The sequence below is a fragment of the Leptidea sinapis genome, chromosome 2, assembly GCF_905404315.1.
Source record: "Leptidea sinapis chromosome 2, ilLepSina1.1, whole genome shotgun sequence".
In the NCBI taxonomy this organism is placed as follows: Eukaryota; Metazoa; Arthropoda; class Insecta; order Lepidoptera; family Pieridae; genus Leptidea; species Leptidea sinapis.
The window spans coordinates 6,336,377-6,361,633 of record NC_066266.1 but is presented as its reverse complement, the minus strand read 5'-3'; the positions used below and the strand labels follow the sequence as shown (position 1 = coordinate 6,361,633).

The 25,257-nt window shown below is 35.3% G+C and overlaps 1 protein-coding gene across 6 annotated transcripts in view; it reads left to right on the top strand.

Annotated features, from left to right (window-relative positions):
• The window catches only part of LOC126975416 (ryanodine receptor), a 189,105-nt gene that overhangs the window by 86,802 nt on the left and 77,046 nt on the right, over positions 1-25,257 (top strand). For all 6 annotated transcript variants that reach the window (XM_050823328.1, XM_050823310.1, XM_050823312.1 and 3 more), the window contains 17 exons: positions 1,358-1,473; positions 2,801-2,975; positions 3,559-3,662; positions 4,874-5,007; positions 6,696-6,782; positions 9,966-10,090; positions 11,047-11,229; positions 13,636-13,683; positions 14,047-14,164; positions 14,772-14,986; positions 15,501-15,648; positions 16,785-16,979; positions 17,491-17,622; positions 17,896-18,025; positions 21,604-21,752; positions 22,801-22,949; positions 24,254-24,416. In XM_050823328.1, coding sequence (XP_050679285.1) covers positions 1,358-1,473; positions 2,801-2,975; positions 3,559-3,662; positions 4,874-5,007; positions 6,696-6,782; positions 9,966-10,090; positions 11,047-11,229; positions 13,636-13,683; positions 14,047-14,164; positions 14,772-14,986; positions 15,501-15,648; positions 16,785-16,979; positions 17,491-17,622; positions 17,896-18,025; positions 21,604-21,752; positions 22,801-22,949; positions 24,254-24,416 — 2,371 coding nt within the window. The remainder of the gene's footprint in view (positions 1-1,357; positions 1,474-2,800; positions 2,976-3,558; positions 3,663-4,873; positions 5,008-6,695; positions 6,783-9,965; positions 10,091-11,046; positions 11,230-13,635; positions 13,684-14,046; positions 14,165-14,771; positions 14,987-15,500; positions 15,649-16,784; positions 16,980-17,490; positions 17,623-17,895; positions 18,026-21,603; positions 21,753-22,800; positions 22,950-24,253; positions 24,417-25,257) is intronic.

The following is a 25,257-nucleotide window of genomic DNA, read 5'->3' as shown; positions in this document are numbered from 1 at the left end:
TATCTTTTACTTAGGACTCTATTCTATACTCTTCATGACGCGAATTCCGTAACCTAAAGTCGCAAGTTCAATATACGAGTTCAATTAATTTTACAAAAACTATAATTATTACGTTAAGACTTTATGCGTTTCTGAAGTGAAAACTTCTATGGGCGTTGTAAGCACTTTTTGGGTGAACAATAAGCATGGAACTTACGTCATAGTTACAGAACGATATCCATGAGCCATAATTTGTACTGTGTATATTATATTATGTGCATTTTTTGGGTGAACAAAAATCATGGAACTCGCGTCATCGTTATCGCACAATTTCCATGAGCTATACGTATACTGTGTATATATTTTACATTGATATACAATACCTCCGTGCCTTATTATTTAAAATAATTGTAACAATTCTTAAGTGTAAACTTTTTTACGTCAAATAATTTCAATAATTAAGCGTAATAATTGAAAATTGTGTTTCACTATATATATGAGAGTACTTTCTACTGATAAATAAAAGAATTCATGCGAAATTTATCATAATTATCTGATGGTAATTGATACGCCATGTACTCTTAGGTGGTGGTCTTTCGAAACCTTATTCTCTCTCGCATATTTCTACACAAGTGGGACTAAAGACTTACGCTTTTACTTCACCTTTTCGGAAAGTACCATTGACTTAGTGTGACAAATGGGGTGAGACTGAATTTTTTATGTAAGAGGGGGCAAACGGAAAAACCTGATGGAGAGTTAAAACCAGCCGTCCATAGACATCCGCAAGAGATGCGGCCATTTTGATTTATGTCTATATAACTGAAATATGCGGGCAGAAATACAACATTTCTAAAATGTATCACAATTCATTTAGAAAGAAAGAAAGGAAGAATATACATTTATTTCAACACACACACAAATAATAAAATGAAGCAACTTAAAATATACAAATATAAAAACGTGTGGTTCATTGAAACATTGAATCACATCAACACAAGTGTGTTGCAAAGCTGATTTTTATTTTATTTATTTAATTCTACCTTGTTCTTCATTTATCATGTTTTGTTCCGCCATGCATTATTTTAAAAAGAACTATATGCAAGAAGTTTTAACTCTTTTTTTAAAAAGCTTAATAATAAGATGCGTTATAAATTCTATGCGCTCAATTTGTAAAATTAATGTTTGAAATTTATTTGTTAAATTATGTTTGAGTGTTTTCCTTGTAAGTAGGTATAAATATAAAACACTATATATATATCACTCAGAAAAAAGTGCAATTCTCCGACTCGAGTGTGGGTGCCCTTGGCTTCACCTTGTGGCTTAAAACTGCATCAATACGTGCATCAGTGTATTATATTATAGATTCTCTTTTCTACAGACCCCTGATAAAGCTGGTAGACCGGCTGTTGTTGGTTGGCATGATGAGGGATGAAGACGTGGAGAAGCTACTCATAATGATCAACCCTGAGACTTGGGATCCAACTTTTGATAAAGGTAATTTAAATATAAGTTACAATTACACGGACTAGAGAGGTTAGCTTATAGTATTTTCTTTGATTACCGAGAGTGTTACACGTTTAAATTAAATCATTTTTGAAAATTAAAACGGGTATAATTGTTTCTACATTAATTTTTGCTTAAAAGATACATTTTTATTATTATTTTATTTAGCCCAAAGTTAAGTGACCTTTTTAGGGCGACTGCGTTTGACAGGAATCGAAATAGTATTTGTCATAGTTGTCAGTATGAAATTATACTCAGAGGTGGTATTTCCAGTAGACAGATTTTATAAATTTACTGACAGCTCACTTTAAACTCAATATTTTAAATGATTTAACACACATAGCTATAGGCACTCATTTATTAATTCAATTCAGAATATAATATATAAAATAATAATAAATTAATTTACCAAATAGTTAAAGTTACAAATTACGATAAAAATGGTGTGTTAGTAGCTGAAATAGAATTTTTGTATCACGACTGGTAGCGACTTATTACGTGTATTAGTCAAAGAAAATGCTTGGAAGATCCAAAAGTGCACATATCACATAAACAATTAAATATCCGGATGAACGAGCGTTGCACGGATTTTTAAGAATGTACAAAACTTTATCAAAAGAAACACTAATAGGACATCTGGATTCGAACCGGGGTTTTCTGCTTTCCGGCTCACCCAATGTCCCATCTGAGCTATTATAGTCTTGTATGTAGTGGCGAAATTTACCTTTGTATTCTAATATTCTTGTAGCTGTATCTCATCAAAACACGGATCAAACTACATTTTTTAAAATCGAAACTATAGCTAGATCGATTTCTCGCCCTCGAAACTATCTAAACTAAATTTCATTAAAATAGTTGGAGCCGTTTCCGAGATTCAGATTATCTATATACAAGGATTGCTCGTTTAAAGATATAAGATAAGATGTAAATTTAATGATAGTAGAATCATAGATATATCAGATAAAAAAATCAGTAATTTGCAGTTTGCCTGTTTACTGTTGGATGGCAATAATTGCTGGTTAAGGGGATAAATTGCAGATGGGCGACAGCTACTTGGTCTTACAATTAATAGTTGGATTCACAGGATATCACGTTGGAAAGGACCATTAAGCCCTAGAACGAGAGGTCCATGATTAACCCGGTGGGCTGCATATATTTTTGGGTCCGTGGATGGAGACTGTAAAGGCGAAGAACGCTTGAACTTATATAACTTGAATAAATATTTCTTAAATTTAAACGAATATTATGTAGGAATGATATCATTTGTAATGATCTAAAAACTATTAATTCTATTAATTATTATTAAATTCTTGATCAGAGGGCAAGGACGAGCACAGGAAGGGTCTGCTTCACATGAAGATGGCCGAGGGCGCTAAGCTGCAGATGTGCTACCTGCTGCAGCACCTCAATGATATCCAGCTGCGACACCGCGTGGAGTTCATCATCGCCTTCGCGCATGACTTTGTTGGGGATTTGCAGAGTGACCAGCTTAGGTACCTTTTGTAGATTTTTAAATAATATCTTTTATCTGAAGACCAATGCATAGGATGATGAAAGCTTGGAAAAAATAATTGTGGTTGGAAATAGCGAAGGTAAAAGATTGCGCAGGCGGTCTCCAACAAAATGGACTGACCAAATTCACGTTGTTAGAGACGCGTTGTACAGAAGTTCCTTTGCACAGGATGCCAGCTAGATTATGGGTACCTCAACGGCGCTTATTTCTGCCTCGAAGCAGTAATGTGTAAGCATTATTGTGTTTCGGTCAGAAGGGCGCCGTAGGTCGTCAGCTGTAAAGTCTGGGCAAATGAGACTTAACACCTTTGTCCCATGTTGACGCGCGCAATTGTAGAGGCACTCAGAATTTTGGTTTAATCAGATGCAACCATAATGCTGACCACAATCCTCAGACATGAAGGACCGACCCCAGAGAGAGATCTGTAGACCATTACCTTGCTTATCTATATAATGGAACAAGAAATACATTACATTTCGTACATAACATAAACGGTGTTGGTATTTTATATAATTTTGCAAAGATATTGTATATAATGCAGTAATAACTATCGATGGTTACAGACGCTACACAGAGATCAAGCAGTCTGACCTGCCCAGTGCTGTGGCTGCCAAGAAGACCAGAGAGTTCCGGTGTCCACCGCGGGAACAGATGAACGCTATATTGAGTAAGTACTTCAAGATTTTATCAGCTACTAGCTGACCCAGCAAACGTTGTATTGCCAATATTAAAATCGCGATACAAAAGTAACTGTTGATCGTAGATGGGTGAAAATTTAAAGTTGTATGTATTTTTTAATGCTGACTCATAATCAAAGAAATTAAAAAAAAATGTCAAAAAACCACCCTTAACATTTAGGGGGAAGAAAAATATATGTTGTCCGATTCTCAGACCTACCCAATATGCACTCAAAATTTCATGACAATTGGTCAAGCCGTCTCGGAGGAGTTCAATGTTTAACACCATGACACGAGAATTTTATATATTAGATTAATGCTTATCAAAGAGCTGTAATAGCAAGCTGACCGCTTCTTTTGTTTTTCATGGCAGTTATAGGGTAAATGATATCGACTTCATAACTTTAATATGCTTACCATTGCCCGAAACAAGTGTATCAACACTCCTAGCTTGCATTTCTCATTATTTCCTAGCCTTCATGAGCTCAGTCCAAACTTTAAATCTCCTCCTCCATCCTGCACGTGTCACTAAAATCTAAAACGAAACCTTTTTTCAAAATTGCATTTGTCTAATTAATAAAACATTTTTTTTTTTAATTGTGGAAACTAGGTGCATACTATAAGTGCGTGCTCCGGATTCCGGCTTTATTATGTATACCACAACGGTGCCTATTTCAACCGTGAAGCAGTAATGTTTGAGCATTACTGCGTTTTGGTCTGAAGGACACCGTAGCTAGTGAAATTACTGGGCAAATGGGACTTGACATCTTAAGTGACGAGCGCAGTTTTAGTGCCGCTCAGAATTTTCGGGTTTTTCAATAAATCTGAGCGGCACTGCATTGTAATGGGCAGGTCGGATCAATTATCATCAGCTGAACGCCCTGCTCGTCTCGTCCCTTATTTTCATAAAAAAAAGTGATCACTCCGCTTCTACTCTGTTTCAATACTAGATGAATCACAGCAACCAGGGTCATTTAGATGGGTCGCTTCTTTGAACCTAAGTGCTAATCTATCAGTAACTGCTTGAGATTGAGAAGTTAAGACATTGCTAAAGCATTGAGATTATAAAAATATACAATAATTTACAATTCTTTATATGAAATTAAAACTATCACTGCGAACTCTGCTTACGCCTGTTGGAGACAGGTAACGTACAAAATGTTTAAAAGCCAGAATAATGTTTGAGATATGTGATTGACAGGCTTCAAGCACATGGAAGAAGAGGACCCTGATAACTGCCCGTGCGGCGAGGAGCTGATCACCAGGATGAACGGCTTCCACGAGAGTCTCATGTCGCACGTGTCGCTCAACGCGCTCCAGGAACCCGACTCTGACGTAAGATTTCTTTATAATTTCAAAGCATGCTAATCAACGAACAGAATTTCAACAACTATTATAATAATTGGCATAAAACCAGTGAAATTAGATACTTGTCGAACAATAACATGATTTTAAGTAGTGTTTTGTAGGAACTTATAAAACAGAGTAGATTCAGTACAGATTTAAATTAAAAAAGTTAAAAAAAAACTTAAAAATACAAAAATGCACAAAAAATTCTCTAGTGTATTGGAAAATTTCCTTATATTACATAAATCGGTTAAAGATAATGGTTAAAATTAAAAATTCAATTCAATTCTTGCCTTACCAACGATAGATGAAAATAATATAAACAAAAAAATTTTTGCAAATTGAAAAATGGAGAATTTTTTTCAAATTAATGTATTGTCATCGGTCCTTGATAAATCCAAAAAGTTTGAACGATATCTGGCCGTTTGAAGTTGGTCAAAATGGCGCCGAAATGAGTCGGTTACAAACAAACATACAAACAGGTGAAGCTAATAAAAACCGTGTAATAAGACGTGTATTAATTATCTTAATAGAAATCATTGACTCGTGGAATCCGTATATTTCTCTCTTTTACTCATGATGATTGATTAGACATAGCATTACATTTTGTGTCTTAACATTATTTTCTACTAGCTGACCCGACAGACGCTGTTCTGTTCATAATAAAAAAAAACTCTTGTGGATGGAATTTTGGAAAATCCGTCTCAGCTGAAAAGTGAACTGAAAACTCGGTGAAAAGAATATTCCAACCAAATTTCAAGTCTTTAGCTCTAATGGTTCCAGTGATATCTATAATCTCTTATATATATATAGATTTGAAACAGAGGAATAGATACGGTCAAGTTTTATTTAACTCTGTTATTCAATAGAGTAACATTTATTTGATTGAAATAAGATTTTTTCTTTTATCAAACTTCAATTCGTCGAATCGTCCTTTTATTTAAATATTTTAAAACTAACGCTATATATTGGTCGCAGTAAACATGACGTTAAATTATAACAACATTTAATGTTACTTCATTATGTTCAACCAAACTTTTCCACTTACTTGTTTGTTGTTATGGGCTATTACACACACACACACACCCACACGCACACACACACGCACACACATACACACACACATACACACAAACACACACACGCACACATTCACACATACATTAACATTGAATTTTATTTATTTAATTTTGTTTCGTTTGTCATTATCGTTTGTCGAGGAATCACTGACCCCTAAGATACAGTTTTAACTAGTTTCGGGGTCAGAGGCTCTTTTAATATCACTGCAATACCGTATTATTACAATTAGCGATAAAAAGATGTAAATAATCAGAATTATGTAATAAATATTGTACATTTACTAATTTAAGTTATTTGCAGTGAGTGTAAAAGAAAATGAAATAAAGTATTAAATTATTCAAAAAAAATAAAAAATAAAGCTATGACGTCATAGCACATGTGCACCAAACGCCTTAAACAATGGGCGCTTAAGGTATCCGTGTCGATTGGATATTTTTAAGATATATATATATATATTTTAATATATTATGAAGCAATGTAAAATATGGAGTTAAATATTTGTGAAAATTTGCGTATTCCCTTTGTGTGTAAGTTTTAAAACTGTTGAAACGTTGGCAAGAAAAATATCTCATAATTTTGATTGTCTTTCACAATAGGCAACGGAGCCAGAAGTCAAATCCGGACCGTTTGGAAAAATTTACAACATCATCAACACTGTGAAAGAGCTCGAAGAGGAACCTAAGGTAAGTACTATACCTAAAGAATACTATTTATTGTTATAATATGTAGTTTAATTATTTTTAAACAAAACTATACAGAGACATAACTAAATGATAACTACAACAACCAGTGGGAGGCTCCTTTACACCGGATGTCGGCTAGTTTATGGGTAGCACAACGGCTCCTATTTCTGCCGTGAAACAGTAATCTGTAAGGAATTAATGTTCCCATACAAAAATCTGATAGCGGAATGATGGTATAGGATGAACACTTTTCTTCTTACGGCCGTTCCCAATATACTATGTACAGATAGAGATAAATAACTAAGTTCTACTGTCAGTAATTAGCTGTCCATAATCTGTAGCTGTCCCAATATATCCGATAAGTCATTCTTATCGCCTTATATTGCGACGCGTGAATTGCAATTTCCATACGAACTTCTATCGCTGGTAAGCTATACGTCGTCCCAATGACAGGCAGCGTGTATGGATAAGGTGAGTTACCGTCGATAAGTTTATTGAGACAGAATAGTCAACGATAGTTACGATTTTTATCTCAAGTAAGAGATATACTGAATATTGGGAACGGCTGTCAGTCGTGTGTCAACTGTTACTATCCGTATCAAACCTGAACTGAATAAATGTTTTACACTACTACTTTTAGACCAAGAATATTTTGAATATCTGGAGTGAATGCTGCAAAAATTAGTTACAACAGTCGAAGCTTATTATAGTGATCACTTGGCGTTGCGTAGACACGTTGCTTCATTGTGTGTCTTCTACCGCATTTATTACGGGGACCTGATTCCTGCCGCCGAATTCCACCTTCGCACTACACGCCACAAGTTAGGATATCATCCCCACCATCTGGATGTGTGATGGTCCTCCAAAGTGCGGTTTTCAAGGAGCTTTCTTCAACGTACTACAAAGCTGTGGAATGAGCTTCCTTGTGCAGTGTTTCCGGGACGATACGACATGGGTACCTTCAAAAAAAGCGCGTACACCTTCCTTAAAGGCCGGCAACGCTCTTGTGATTCCTCTGGTGTTGCAAGAGAATGTGGGCGGCGGTGATCACTTAACACCAGGTGACCCGTACGCTCGTTTGTCCTCCTATTCCATAAAAAAAAGTGTGATTTGTGGAGTGTTCCATATTTCGGCTTTGTTTTTATATGCCGTGATTTGTCTACGTATTGAATGTAATATTGGTCCATAGGGATTCTTTAAGGTAAGTAGGTAGAGGTATATTTAAACCTGAAAAAGCGAATACTACATTTCCAAATTATTAAATACAGATATGGCGCCCCCTATCGTTTCTATTACAAAATTATTGCCGTTATGACTTATCTTGTACAATAATGCGGAACCCTTCAATAATTATTACTTGTTATTAAAATTATCATTTAGTGATGTCTCTGTATAGTTTTCTTATGAATATTTATACTGACATATTGCTATGGTTGAAGGTTAATTTAAATTGTGAAAAAAAATATATAATTAATGTAAATATTTTATTGCCATCTTGCAACCCTATTGCGAATCTTGGATGGAACAGAATAAAACAATAGCGATTATAAAACATGGGTTTATCTTAAAAACGTGAAAATTTTAAGTTGTGTGTATGTTTCAATGCTAAATCATAATAAAATAAAAAGTATTTTGTGACCCCTTATCATTAGACATTAAAGATAACTCACCAAACGATGAACAGGTAGCCAGAATGTAATGTGGACACACAGAACAATATAATACTTGAGTTGAAATATTTTAATTCCAGGAAGAAAGTGAAACAGTTGTTGAAGAGGTAATTGTAGATTGTGTGATAAAATTAGAAGTTTCTCCTTAACTTCCTTGAGAAGTAAGCACAGACTGTTTTACGTTTGACAATAGTTCTAGTACTTTTATACGCTATAAAAGAAAAAGCCATTGAGACCACGATTGAGTTCATCTTCACGAGTGTTGTAGAAAACATTTTTATAGTCTTCTGTAACTACCAGTGGGAGGCTCCTTTGCACAGGATGCCGTCTAGATTATGGGTACCACAACGGCGCCTATTTCTGCCGTGAAGCAGTAATGTGTAAACTTTACTGTGTTTCGGTCTGAAGGCCGTCGAAATTACTAGGCAAATGATACATAACATCTTGTCTCAATGTGACGAGCGCAAATGTAATGCTGCTCATAATTTTTGGGGTCTTTAAAAATCCTGAGCGGTACTGCATTGTAATGGGCATGGCGTATCAATTATCATCAGCTGAACGTCCTGCTCGTCTCGTCCTTTTTTTTCATAATAAATATTAATCTATTTAGGAAATAAATATGTACGATCGACAATAGACACATAAAACGCATGAATCTACAAAAGATAGCATAACACACATCCTACAAACATGCACAGTAGTAACTAACTCAAGTAATAAATTATATAATTTTTATGAATATAGTAGAAGTTGTACTGGAAAATGCCGAAAAAGAAATTTTTCCACAAGAGCAACGTGTTTACTTTTTTGATTTATTATATTTTACATCGTACAATGAGCTCATCTCCCCACAAATCTAAACAATATATACATCATAAAAAGCATACCATAGAAATCTAAAGAAGAAGGTAATAAAAACTTTATAAGTGCTCAAAATTTCATAGTTGATAGAAATTGAATGACTCGTGCAGCAATGCTGCAAAGTGACGGCAATTCAAATTTTATTTAATAGCAGGATATTAGTTAAAAAATATAGCGATTGAATTTAATATTTTGATTGGGTTAGGTTATGTTGCGAAACAGTTTCCGCATTAAGAAGTACTGAAATACACCATGTTTACGCGACTTTTCACGTTCGCTGTTCAAAATTAATAAAAATATACTAAATCACTACTTGGACGCTGGATCTATGAGGCGACATTATGGCGCTTAATGATCTTTGTGCCTACTTATTTAGATTTCTATGAAGCATACGTATAATTATATTGGGATATACATCGTTTGGAAATCTTAGATACCATCCCTATATATAGTTGTAATTGTACGAGTACTTATAGTTAAGTATATATATTACACGAGTAGGTACAATTTTGAGGAGTACGTTCGAATTTTGCTTTGAAAAATATCAGGTATCTGAAATAAATACTCTTAACTGTATAAATTAATGTTAGAAGTACTGGTAAACGTTTTGTTTTAACTTGAATAGACTTATCTGATATTATTAATATTGCAGGCACTGGAAGAACCGCCAAAGAAGACTCCAGAAGAAAAGTTCCGTAAAGTGCTAATTCAGACCATCGTAAACTGGGCAGAGGAATCACAGATTGAAACCCCGAAACTCGTCAGAGAAATGTTTAGGTGAGTTGAGATTTAATTAACTTACAGAAGATATTGTCGAATCTAATTAAATAATGATTGATCGAATTGAATTTAAAGAAAAGAGACTATTTGCATCATCCGTGTTTCAAGAGTAGTTGATTAAATATTAAATAGCAGCGAGATCTGTAGCCCAAAATAGGGCAAAGGATCCAATCTTGTATAAATACAAATTTATTTTTGTACAAAACAATCGGCTCCAAAAATTTATTAGTTCGCAGGGTTCGCTTTGAATTCGCTGTTAGAGATGAATTAAAAATTAACACTACCCTCATGATGCCACGAGAAAGTCATCCAACACGGCCACGAAGCTCGGTCAACCAGATATTTAAATGTTAATTAATTAACTCCAATTTCATTTAATGTTTTACATTATAAGTTTTAACTCAGTGCTTCATTAAATTATTAAGTTTGATAATTGCTCAAATGATTTTGAAAGTACCTAAGTAGATTTTGGAAGGCTCCTTTGCACAGGTTGCCGGATAGATTATGGGTACCACAACTGCGCCTATTTCTGCCGTGAAGCAGTAATGTGTAAACATTATTGTGTTTAGGTCTGAAGGGCGCCGTATCTAGTGAAATTACTGGGCAAATGAGACTTAACATCTTATGTCTCGAGGTGACAAGGGCTATTGTATTGCCGTTCAGAATTTTTGTGTTTTTCAAGAATCCTGAGAGGAAATGCATTGTAATGGGCAGGGCGTATTAAATACCATTAACTGAAGGTCCTGCTCGTCTGTTCCCTTAATTTTATAAAAAAAAATGATTTTTAAAGACGCTACATATTAACTGACTTCCCGATGTCCTTTCATGCAATATAAATTGTTCAAATATTTTTGTACCTCTTTTAAAGAATGTTTCAAACATTTTCATCATGTAGTTTACATCTATACATGATTTCTTTAAACCCAAAGATATTAACTCTTTGCACTGTCCAGTTTGTTGGTTCGGCAATACGATGCGATCGGTGAACTGATCCGAGCTCTCGAGAAGACGTACGTGATCAACGCGAAGACGAAGCTAGACGTGGCTGAGATGTGGGTGGGACTGAGCCAGATCCGAGCACTGCTGCCCGTGCAGATGAGCCAGGAAGAGGAGGAGCTCATGAGGAAGCGCCTATGGTGAGTGACATACTGACAGCTACATAATATTTGTTTCGGCAATTCGACAGACGTTTAATAGACAGAAATACATGACCAATGCACACCAAGAGCAGAGCAGAGCAGAGCATTTACTGAGATTATTGAAAAAAATATCTTATGATTATTATCATACTTCGCAAAATTGAATACACGCCCATGCTCGAGCAAGCCGACTGCGTGTTCGAGTATGCATTCTACATGCGCGAGCGCAAGCGTCAGTCAGTCAGTGTTGCCGAAGGAAGGAAACCGTTCGCCGCCGGGCAACCCAGACCATATTTAACAGAGATGGCCCGCGCATTGTCGTTAATGTCGCCTGCATGCTCGAGCAGTAAAAATTTTGGTCGACCATGCGCGAGCATTTTGCAGTTCGGTCTGCGCTGACCCTTACAGAGAGTTTTTTTTTTTATTAAAATAAGAGACGAGACGAGCAGGACTTTCAGCTGATGGTAATTGATAAGTCTGCCCATTACAATGCAGTGCCAATCAGGATTATTGAAAAACCCCAAAAATTCTGAGCGGCACTACAATTGTGCTCGTCAACTTGAGACATAAGAGTAAGACTAGTAGAAATACTAGAGCGGCCATTTTAATTCTATTTTTTTTGCCCATTTTTTTCACATTAATTATTAGGAATGAACATACAATTCAATACACTTAATTGCTTTAATTTGTACATATTGTATTACAGTGATTAGTGAAGGTAGAAGAACCTATTGTTTATACAGAAATTTTAAAGGTATATTATTACAATAGAGTTACGATTGAGACCAACCACAAATCTATCTATATATATAAAATATGAATTGCTGTTCGTTAGTCTCGCTAAAACTCGAGAACGGGTGGACCGATTTGGGTAATTTTGGTCTTGAATTTGTGGAAGTCCAGAGAAGGTTTAAAAGGCGAATAAATATGAAAATGCTCGGAATTAAATAAAAACAACGATTTTGATTTTTCATTGAGGTGTCCCCCGTCATTCAGAAATCAAATTGAAAGAATAGTTTCAAATGAGTATCTAATTAGAATTTTTACCTTTTTTCTAACTTCCTCGGGAGGTAAAAAATAAACTTTAACTTAATTTTAGCTAACTATAGTTGGTAGATTAACTACAGTTGTTAACTATCTATCAGATTATTTTGATGTAGATTGATAAATCTTAAGTTTTGTCACAAATTAAATTTCGCAACTATAATATTTGACATTTGACAACCAATATGTCAATCGATCCTCAATGTCGATCGATACCTTAGGCAAAGAGTGCACCCTTCTATCTTTGTGAGTGACGATTACCGCAACATGCGCGAGAACTTTCTTTACTTCGTTTATATATGCTCTTTTTTACACCCATTTTATTAGCTTCACCTGTATGTATGTTTGTTCGTAACCGACAAATTTGGGCGTGATTTTGACCCACTTTAAACGGCCAGATTTCGTTTAAACAATTATTTTTATTTCCAATATTTGTTTTGTATTGAAATATTTTCTATGAGAGAATTTATTGATGCACGGTTTGACAGTTCTGCTTTGCAACAATTTAATAACAGCAACAGGGTGCATATTTTACGAAATAATTCTGGATGTTATTATATATTACACATTCATACAACATATTATTTTATTAATTATATACAGAACAACGTCTGTCGGTTGAGCTAGTTTAAAATAAAACGAATCATCCAAGAAAACGACTCCAAATTTTAAGCTACCCCTATTTATTCCAAAATAGTATATGAATGACGTCAATAAACTTTACTGGTGGAAATTACAAGTAGTATTAGCCTAAACATCTAATATATAAAATTCTCATGTCGCGGTGTTTGTAGTTAAACTCCTTCGAAAAGGCTTGACCGATTCTCATGAAATTTTGAGTGCATATTGGGTAGGTCTGAGAATCGGACAACATCTATTTTTCATCCACCTAAATGTTAAGGCGTGGACCACGCCAATTTTTTTCAATTTTGTTGACTTTTTTTTAAATTTATTTGATTATGAGCCAGCATTAAAAAATACATACGACTTCAAATTTTCACCCATCTACGATCAACAGTTACGTTTGTATCGCTATTTTAATATAGGCAATACAACGTTTGCTGGGTCAGCTAGTAATCTATAAAATTATAAATAAGAGATTTCCACCTATATATTGACTCACCACGATATCTCTGGAACCATAAGGCGTAGAGACTTGAAATTTGGTAGTAATATTTCTTTTACCAAGTAGAGATCAGCTAAGAAATTTACGAAATTCCACACGCAAGAGTTTTTTTTATTATGAACAGAACAATGTCTAGTAAAAGGGATATTGTATACCTAAAGCGTCAATCAATGTCAGTTAAGTAATTATTAGTCATATTATAATTTTTTATGAACATTGATTTCTATTTTCAGGAAACTGGTGAACAATCACACCTTCTTCCAGCATCCTGATTTAATCAGGTATGTTCATTAATATTATCTGCTCGTCGTAAAATGTTTACCAGGGCGTGTACGTTTTGTATATAAATCGTTTTTTTCTTTCCTGTAGGGAACATAATAATTTAGTTATTATAATGTTTCCCCACTTGCATTACAATCTAGCCTTAACTTAGACTAATAAGTAACTCTACTTTAATTTAAACTTGTAGATAGATTAAACTAAGAATGAGTCCATTAATACATTTCTTAATGTCTCTCATTTTGACATATGAATGGTATTACGATATTACTGTTGCAAGTAAGAAACAACATTCGAATGCGGTTGAAATAAGTTAATAGCAACAGCCGTAATAGCTTGAAATAGTTTATGAGTTTTGTGTACAGAGTTCTCCGCGTGCACGAGAACGTCATGGCAGTGATGATGAACACGCTGGGAAGACGGGCGCAGGCACAGTCTGACGCTCCAACCGCCTCGCCGCCTACACCCGAGGACAAAGAAAAGGTAAGCAACACTTAAAATTTCAAATACACAACAAGCAGTGAGACATTACTTTAAGACGTTATTGAATCTGATATCGTGGTAACTGTTCTCTTGGTATGTACATACAGAGAGTAATTATGAACGTTATATTTATAAAGTATATCGACTCCAGTTCGGGAATACTATAACCGATAAATGATTCCTTAAAGTTACTGGGCAGTAAAATAAATTTCCTTTAAATAGATATAGAATGAATTAACATAACTGTTATCGTCTGGTTAAACTCGACAACTGGTATTTATCTAAACACACACAATATTACGGAAGATGTCGCTCTAATGTAATAGATAAACAATGAAGAATGTAGTGTCCCTCAATCAAGCACCCATTACCATTGGGCAGCGATGGATAGCTGTTTATGTAGAAGATGCTAGTAGAGACAGTAATACTCTGAGACTCTTGTTTAAATAGTGTAGGAGCGTGGCCAATCGACGGGCACGGATAATACGATCTTCTGAACCAACCTGACACTCACAATGAACAAATCAAGAGGCTTAGTGCGTAATTACCCCAGCCTTCCTAACTTACCAAATCACAAGAACTACCTTAGCAACTCTCTGGTCTCCAGGACACTAGTCACGAGATGGTGGTGGCGTGTTGCCGGTTCCTGTGCTACTTCTGCCGCACGGGCCGACAGAACCAGAAGGCCATGTTCGATCACTTCGATTTCTTGCTGGAGAACTCTAACATCTTACTATCCAGACCCTCGCTCAGAGGGTCCACCCCGCTCGACGTGGCCTACTCTAGTCTTATGGAGAATACCGAGTTGGCTTTGGCATTGCGGTAAGAAAACATCTTTTTACATACTTTGAATTTTCAGTTCAATATGAAACATTTTGGCTCATAGCTCGATGGCCGTTGGGGCAGTAAAGTCCTCGAATTACTATCACTTCTGGAAGACGTAGTGTTGGTAGTCCACAAGATGGACCGACGATCTGGTTAAGATCACCGTTGGATGAGGGCATCGCAGGACCGTCATGGCGATCTTTGGGGAGGCCTTTGTCCAGCAGTGGACATCTTCCGGATGAAATGATGATGAAATATTTAATGCGGCGGCCACTGGCTGGTAGTGTGGCGACGCCTGGGTCCACCATTTGCTTTCACCTTCATCACCCTGAGGAGTCATATGTGTGTACTATTAAGGATGATTACATTTTTAGTACTTCTTAGCTACTATTATTATGTTATCAGGCCAATATTATAATGAATTAACCAATATGGACTTGCTAATATTTTATTTTGGCATTTGATTGTGATTATTGTAAGCATTGCTAAATATATTTTATTTCGTTTGTAGGGAGCACTATTTAGAAAAGATAGCGGTATACCTGTCGAGGTGTGGACTGCAGAGTAACTCTGAGCTTATCGAGAAAGGCTACCCGGACCTGGGGTGGGACCCTGTGGAGGGTGAGCGGTATCTGGACTTCTTGCGGTTCTGTGTTTGGGTAAGTTGCATGGGGAAAAATTTATTAATCTTTAAGTAAGTAAATTTTTAATTAAGTTCCTTCCTGAAATAACTCAATTTCAGATCATTTTAAGTGATAACGAGTTAATCATAATCGTCTTTCATTACATGAGGTAAAATCTACTTTTGTCTTAAAGAAGATCTAGTGGAGGTATAGTGGCGATATTAAATAAATCTTAGGGTTGAGCCACGTAACCGTTGTATATAAAAATTAATTAAAAAATACTTATCTTAATGAATCAATTTCCCATAATATCATTTCGGGACAACCTGTATATAATTTACTAACCGCGCATAGGCTACCTACTTGTCCCACGCCGCGCCGTAGCCGTTAAAACTCGTAGGTGAGTAGCGTCTATCTAATGATGACTATAATATTGTTTTCTTTTAAATAAATATGAATTGTTGGTTTGGTCTTATTATTAACTTATTTTTTTTTAATTATATTTATGTCGTAATTGTAGCGCCGCGCTGAAATGGCGTGTTTTTTATGATCTTTTTTAATTTTATTTTGCATCATTGAGATTGTCTTAAGTCTCATTAAAATACTAAGAGTTAATTATTTCTGCATTTTTTTATATTCCAATTCAAATATTTATATTCAAAATAGGATTTAAATAAAAAAGTAAATAAATGCACGTACGTTAATATGCATATGCCTACATTATTTTAATAAAGAGTTAAGGGTCCCATAATACTTATATTTATTTATTTATTTAATAGGTACACACAACAGAATTACAACAAATACATAATAAACAAAAAAAAACTATCAGCTAAATACAAGATAGGCTGCAACTCCACGAGGGTGTGTACTCAGCATGTTTAGCATAAATTAATAACTATGAAAATACAACAATAATAGCGATTTTAAGACTAGCTTTAGGTAATGTGGTATTATAAAAGAAAAATACAGAGAAAATATATATTTGGACAAATAGAAGTGAATAATTATGGTAATAATATTAAGATTTTTTTTTAATATAAACTAATTAAGGAATTTATATAAACTAGATTTCCATTTACATACAGATGAACTGTGGATGTCTATATATAATGTAATAATATATGTAATATGGTTGTACTTATTAAATAAATACTTTTATTTGCATACAGGTGAACGGAGAAAGCGTCGAGGAGAATGCCAACCTCGTGATTCGTCTCCTGATCAGACGTCCAGAGTGTTTGGGACCGGCGCTACGAGGCGAGGGCGAGGGTCTGCTCAAGGCGATCGTGGACGCGAACAAGATGAGTGAGAGGATCGCCGACAGGAGGAAACTGAGGGAGATGGAGCAGGAGGGAGACGTTAACGTTAGTCATGTTTAAGTATTTTTTTAATTAGTCATAATATTATGAATGTTTAATTATACGTTATAATGATAAAAAAATAGTTTAAATCACCTTGTTGGTTTTATTGAAATTCAAAAAAAATGTGGAGAAAGTCGTGTTAGGATGCTTTTTCCTGCAGAGAGGATTAATGAAACTAGATTGACTGCACACATTAATAAGTTTAGGAAAAGGCGTTCATTCCACGAAGAGTACCAACAACAAGAGCGAAAAAAAGTAATCTTGACTCGCAGGCAGCCTAATTACTTTTAATTCCCCATCCTTGTAGTAAACAGTAAGACACTTCGATATTTATGCTCCTTATGAATCCCAAAACGGCTGCATAGATTTTAATGAATTTTTCAGGCTATCTGTAAATTCAATAAGTGATCTTGTGATATGAATGATATTGTGATAGAAACCAATTCAATGTTGCCAAATGAACTGGGAAGCGTGGATGTTGCATTAATATACATAACCAATTGCATTGTTACAGTTCAGTCACCCGCTGCCCGAGTCGGATGACGACGAAGACTACATTGACACGGGCGCCGCCATCTTGAACTTCTACTGCACGCTGGTGGACCTGCTCGGACGGTGCGCGCCCGACGCCGCCGTCATCGCTCTGGTTGGTTAAATATTATTAGAAATATCCCGAGTCATATGACGACGAAGACTATATTTAGGATCTTACAATGAACTGCTGTACGATTTCGTTAAATTAAATGTATAACATTGTACTTGGCCCATAAATTTCAGTGATTTTATCGTCCGTTTAAGGAAGTTTCTACTGGGTTTACACGCTCTAACCAATATTTCCCAGAAATTTCAATATTTCCTAGAAATTTCAATTTGATGTGTGCAATGGGCCTACAAATATGTAGCAACAATATGATTCCAGGGTAAAAACGAATCACTTCGTGCTCGAGCCATCTTACGATCTCTGGTCCCTCTTGAGGACCTGCAAGGTGTGCTCAGCCTGAGGTTCACGTTGAACAACCCCGCGGCTGGGGAGGAGAGACCTAAGTCTGGTAAGTACTTAAAATAACCGTTGATTTACTTGTATTATGTTAACGGGTACAAAATATAAAAAAGATCTCCGATGAAGCGGGATTGAAACAAACCTTATAAAGATAGAATTTATTTCATTTACTAAAGGACCTGTATGATCTAGTTTTGTTCAGTGTGAAAACGAAAAATTGCGTTAAATAGTTTTTTCAACCTCAAAACCTAGTAAATTTCACCCAAATCGTTAAGAGGTGATATAAAAATATAATTGCATAAGAATTTTTTGTTAGAATATACTTATTGTAGCAAGATTTTATCAGACCATCGAAATTTTTGGAATTAATATCTTTAAATATATAATTCTTCTGTACGTGTGTTGACAGTGAACTCCTCCTAAACGGCCGGACCGATTTGACTGATAATGAAATTTTCTGTGTGTATTCAAGTGGATTCGAGGATGGTTTAAATTGACAATTACCTCCTAGATGGCTGCACCGATTTTGATGATTTTTTTTAGTGTTCCAGTGAATTTGAGATTGGTTTAGATTCTCACTACAGTCGACATATTATTCTCCTAAATATGTAAGTGATGTCCTCCTAACGTCTGGACCGATTTTTTTAAAATTTAAAACGTGTGTACAGGACGTCTGTTGGGTCCGCTAGTAGTAATATAAAGCAGGAAATTAGATCACTGACCAAACATTGTTATATCAATGTCTGTGTACCTACAGTCATTCACCATCATGCAAACGGTACATAAGATTGGAATATATTTCAAGAAATAACGTAGAATCTACAAGTTTTAAAGGTTTCCCATTTATTTTGATACTTATATAATATATTATACAAACAACCAGTGGGAGGCTCCTTTGCACAGAATGCCGGCTAGATTATGAGTACCACAACGGCGCCTATTTCTACCGTGAAGCAGTAAAGTCTGAAGGGCGCCGTAGCTAGTGAAATTACTGGGCAAATGAGACTTAACATCTTAAATCTCAAGGTGACGAGCGCAGTTGTAGTGCCGCTCAGAGTTTTTGGGGTTTTTCAAGAATTCGAGCGGCACTGAATTGTAATGGGCAGGGCATATCAATTACCATGAGCTGTACGTCCTGCTCGTCTCGTCCCGTATTTTCAGTATTTTTTTTTTACATTTGGTAGGGAAAACAATACTTTTTATTTTTGCTCGTTAAGTGACAAATAATTCACCATGAACTATTTAGATATGTTTTCCAAGGATCGGTTTATTAAATTTAAATTCTGTGAATTTCTATCAATATTATAAATTTATGAAGTGTCGTCTGCGAAAAGAACATTCTCACATTATTTTGAGGCTACAAATGGCATTAATGTAGACGAGGAATAAGAGAGACTTGGAAAAAGGAAAATTTTATATCCAAAAACTAGAGTTTTTACTCTGATTATTACAGATGGTATTTGACTATGTGGCGTGAACTGTGAAACTGAATTCTAACGACGATTATCATTTCAAAAAAATATTTTTAAAAGATTTAATATAATATTATGTCTTCGGAACAGCCGGAATATCTTGCCAGTTTCCCAGTAGAGTTAGTAATTAGAATTACCGACCTCCATTTGGCATCATGGTCCTGAGATAATTCACTGGCCACTTGATACTCTGACCTTCTGACCTTGATATTGAGACCAAGGTTAATATGTTCCAATATATCCTATATATATATTACTTTAATATTAGATGAAAAACTACAATAGGGAGCTCATATCGAGGCAATCTCAAATAAACTCAGTGCTACTTTTGCTATCAGAAGATTTAAAAATTTTACTAATACTAACACAACGAGATTGATTTATTTCAGTTACTTCCATAGCATTATGTCATATGCAATTTTGCTATTAGGGAAAGCAGCTGATATCGAAACAATATTTGTTTTGCAAAAAAGGGCAATTAGGGCCATCTATAATTTAAATTCTAGAAAATATCTTAGAAATCACTTTAAGCATAAAGGAATTCGAACAATAACATCCCAATTCATTTATAATAATATATGTTTAGTTTATAATAGAAGGAATGAATACATTAATAAAGATATACATACCTTCAAAACAAGAAATAAAAAAAATCACTATTCCGAAAACGAGACTCAGGAAATAAAGAAAAAACGGTTTATCTCGATTTCCGGCAAAACTACAAGTCCTATGAAAAAAAGTTGAATAGTAAAATTGTAGGTAATAAAAGATATACAACTATTAACTACGATTGGATAATTCTTACTTGTATAAAATATCTCAATCAATCTTCCTTGACACCGGACGTCGATTGTCCTCGCTACCGAGGTGCCGACCTCAACCTGAGAGACCTCGGGGACTAGGACAGATTAAGGTCAGGCCTTCGACTGGGAGGTCACCCTTCACTTGGAGGTCGGGGCCGTTCTGTAACCCTTGAACTGTAAAGTTTCCAGGGTCTTGTATATTTCCGGAAGCGATTTTATGGAGAATAATCATATATTGATGTTATTAATATAATTGAATATTAGTATAAAGACTGGATTTTTATGTTTATTTTAAAATGGGTAGATTGGTTACTTAACTGTTTCTTAAAATATTTTTAATCAAAATAATCAGAAATTAACCTATTTGGGCTGTTTTTTTTTGTAATAACTTTACGTTTTTCGTATTTTTTAAAAGTGATATTGGCACACTCTTACATTATTACGTTTCTGAGACGCAGAAACAAACATATAAAAATTCGAAAAATACATTTAAGCTTCAGTTACATAAGCAAAACCTGCATATTTTGATATATTTAACACACAGAGACGAATTTATTATATGTGTAAGTTTGTGAATATTCTTACCATTTGAGAATGACTCGTGTCTAACCTCAAGACAAAGAATTATATTGTTAGTTCAACTCAAAAACATATCAATTAATTATTTCTCCAATATTTCACTAAATTCATCTTAATTCAATTTCATTTAATTAAATCACAACGGTCCAGCAGGATGATAGAAAGATCAAATTCAAAATAATCACTGATATAGAGTTCGTTCTCTTTATGTATTAGAAAAGGTATTAAAAGTTTACGGTTTTATCTGAATGTTTCCAAATGCAAAACAAAAATACATAAATAGACGATAGGAAAAAATTCTGGCCTTCATTATCTGTGGTCCTGAAATACTCCACTGTCTATTTTTTTTTATGGAATAGGAGGACAAACGAGCGTACGGGTCGCCTGTTGTTAAGTGATATAATTCTTCCTCTTGTATCGACGCTTTTGAATACACTTCTGGCGGGCAGTATCTTTGAATCAGAATGCAGTATACCAACGGATAAGTGGGATAAAGACTCTAATAATCGACCGGTTTTTGACGCACAAAGATCAAAACAGGCAATAAAATGGTTGAGAATGCTTGCGTTCGATCTGATGTGCAATGTCGCAAAATGTACCTATACAATAACATAGCCTATATATTAAGTTTGGTATTGCTAGCTACGTTTTAGCATATGACAGGAATATATAGCTGGGGGTCGACGTAATTCCGGCAAAATTTACGTTCAAGGTGACCTCTCGCAACAATTCCAGGCACTTCGATGTAAGTTGTACCTTATAACATTTTTCAGATATGCCGTCTGGTCTCATCCCGGGCCACAAGCAGAGCGTGGGTTTGTTCCTCGAGCGGGTATATGGCATCGAGACCCAGGAACTGTTCTACCGCCTGCTAGAGGAGGCGTTCCTTCCTGACCTGAGAGCTGCTACTATGCTGGATAGGGTAAGTTTGCTCAATATTATGCCTTATAGCTTTCGACGTAAGTATTTATTTTGGAGAAGTAGGCATTAAATTTTTGGAACTATTGTGTTCTACAAAATAAACAAAATACTTACTTGGATGCTAAATATTTCTATAAGTAAATTGGGTCGTAATTTATATCACCACTGTGCCTTTTAAACAACGCTTTTGAATCGTCACCACAAATATTTATGTTCCTATAAAGTTGAGCTGGTGAGAAGAACATACAAGAAACTCAACGGCCTCTCTGTCAATCAAATAGATACTCTATTTACTTGTTTGTTTAAAATGCATAACAAATTAGTTGCATCCAATATATGACTCGTGTTTAAATAATTCAAATGATTTCATAAAAGGTAATAAAGAATTACCTATATAAATAGAAATTTTCGTACACTGAATGCCACAAACTTTATTTCTTTTCCGAAAACTAAATCCAATTTGGAATAAAATTGTTCGTATCTGTTTTTTTAGCACACCGTCTATAACTCTTTTTTATGGTTGAGACGGAAGGATGATTATCCGTAACGTTGTTTACAAAAAAAATAACAAAGCGTTTGCGTAGCGTATTTTTTTTATCTTCACCCATGCTTTAAATCCTCTATTTAAGATTCTGAAACAGTTGGCTTACTGCTATTATTAAAACAGCCAGTCCTAGTAGTAGTAACCTAATATCATCCATTACTGAATTTATACAAATAAACTAAGTATTAAAGAAATAATACTTATTTTAGTAGTAATTTACATTTTTCATAGTGCGATTATTAAAATTCACTTAAATATTATGTTCTTTGAGGATTCATATTCTGGGTGTAGATAAAGTGTTGTATGCAACTGTTGATAATTAGCTATTAAAACGCTCAGGTGATATTATTATCACCACATTAGTGTTTTAATACCCCTTATTACAGTTAAACTTAAATAGTTGCATAAATAACTATTAATTATTTTTAACTATTAATTTTAACTATTAATTTTAACTATTAATTTAACTATTAATTATTGGGAAAATAATATTATTGACCCGCAGAACGACGGTTGCGAATCGGACATGGCGCTCTCAATGAACAGATACATCGGCAACTCGATCCTGCCCTTGCTCATCAAGCACGCCAACTTCTACAACGAGGCCGAGAACTACGCCAGCCTGCTTGACGCCACACTGCACACTGTCTACAGGTATTGCTAACCGCCGGTATTGTTAACGATTCACTGGAATAGCTATCTTCTGGGTTATTTATAATTCATTGCTCACAGCTCAGGAAAACCTTACGTTGCGCGCTATAGTGGGGGCACTGTGTTATGTAAAGATCTCTACGATCGCCAAAGACATGAAAAAAGAGAACATCGCCTATGTTCTCTCTTCCTTCATACGAAGACTAACAACAGACATGTTCCGGCGAGTAGGTGACTCTTCACACCATCACGTAATGGGAATTGCCCCATTACACGCAAGACCCCTGGATGATAGCCCGGAAGAGGATAAAAGAAAAATGAAGGCTTACTCTAGAAACATCATTGAAGACGAGGACAAAAATCCCACAAGGCTGAAAACGACAAAGGACAGACTGACAAACAAAGCTTCTAGCAAGGGCACAACGTTAAAAAAATCATAATAAAAAAGCACAACGTTGTGATCCAAGCTAATTGCTACGAAACTACAATTAAAAACATAAAAACTCTCCCAACGTATTAGAAGAAGAATTGCCACGGTATAGGGCTCAGCCCTGACATTCTCCTTCCGCCTCCACACAGGGGCTGAGAAGACAACCCATCATCAATTCACTACAATAGCTATCTGCTGGTATCGTTTACAATTCACTGAAATATCTCATGCGCTGATTAAAATTGACGTTTCTGGTTTCTGTGCGGTACTTTAATCGTACGGTACCGGCTTGATACTTCGAACTTCCGGTCCAGAACTGGTTAAGAGTTGAAACAATTTTTTTTTAAAGTGGGACACCCTCACTTCTGGGATTAATTAAACAAATGAAAGTCACCAAAATTTATGAACGATGCTTTATGATCAGTTGTTTAGATTTAAAAGAACGACATGTCAAGTCAATTTCCTAATATATAATTATACGGGATGAGCCGGTTATCTACTGTAAAGTAGATCCTGTACATGGAGCCACAACCTTGAATTGGTGAGTTGAATAAGACACCAAGATTTACGATCCATGCGTCACTCGAATCAGTTGCTAAGAGCGCTCGGACGGAACCCGAGAGGTCGCGGGTTCGAAATTTAACTTGTTTGGTTAAGCATTGACCAGAACTGCTTACTATTTTAGGAAAATTATGAAACGAACAATACATTTACCTGATAGAAGGTCACATGCTCTGTCCACTTCAATGGAGTACCTATCGTTCAGGAATCGTATAGGCTCAACATTATGAGCGGCATCATTGTGCTTTCATCTTGCTTATTTTGGACTTTATAGCTATTATCTTAAAAAAATATTTGTTTTTGTATTGATTATCAGGTTGTCAAAGAACCGCATGCTGACGAAGGGTCAGCGTGAGGCGGTGTCAGACTTCCTGGTCGCGCTCACGTCAGCTATGCAGCCGTCCATGTTACTGAAGCTGCTCCGGAAACTGACGGTTGACGTGTCCCGTCTCTCGGAGTACACCACTGTAGCTCTGAGGGTGAGTACTACCTGTCCAGACATATGGCTTTGACTCGTCGGTCAAATATGTCAAAGATTATCTATAATATCTATATATATATATATATATCTTATCTATAACGTCCTTATAATCGGCATGAGTAACACAAGAAATAAGGGATTGCTTGTAACTAATTCTAGTAGGCTTCATAAGGTACATGTAAAGAAATTTTCTTAATTACCTTTAATATGAATTTTACCACAGTGCCTAAAGGAATGTCAAAGCATTTATGAATGTGTTGTCAATGTCAGTGACTTGTGTCTAATCTGTGTTTTAAAGTTTTATCACATTTTACAAACTTGGAGGTTAGAGGTAAAATAGACAAGATTAGAATTGAAAGTTGAAACTATCAATATTAATTAATAAAGTCATAAATTAAGTGTGTTAAAAACTATAAAGCATAATAAATCTTTTATTATTTCAGAGCAACACATTATCGTTTTATTAATTGGCCGATCCTAAAAACTATCATTATATACATTTAAGGGTAAATGTATACACTTTTATAACAAAGTCCCAGCCACTGTTGAGGCATTATCTATAAATAAATTTATCTTTTTTATTAAAAATGGCTCTATCGTAAGTCTTACTACTTCACAGCTGAATATCTAAGTGATCCGACAGCCTGGAACTAGACTATGACTATTTTATAGCAATAGCAATGACAATATAATAAATTGGATTAAAAAGAGCGCAAAAAAAATGCTGGGAGAGTTTCTTGCAACGCTTCTTCTCTCTCAGAGTGCCATTTGTTTCCGAAGTGGTAGCTGTGTCTAGTATAAGAATTCTAAAGGAATCAATTTTGAGAAAAATAAATGCC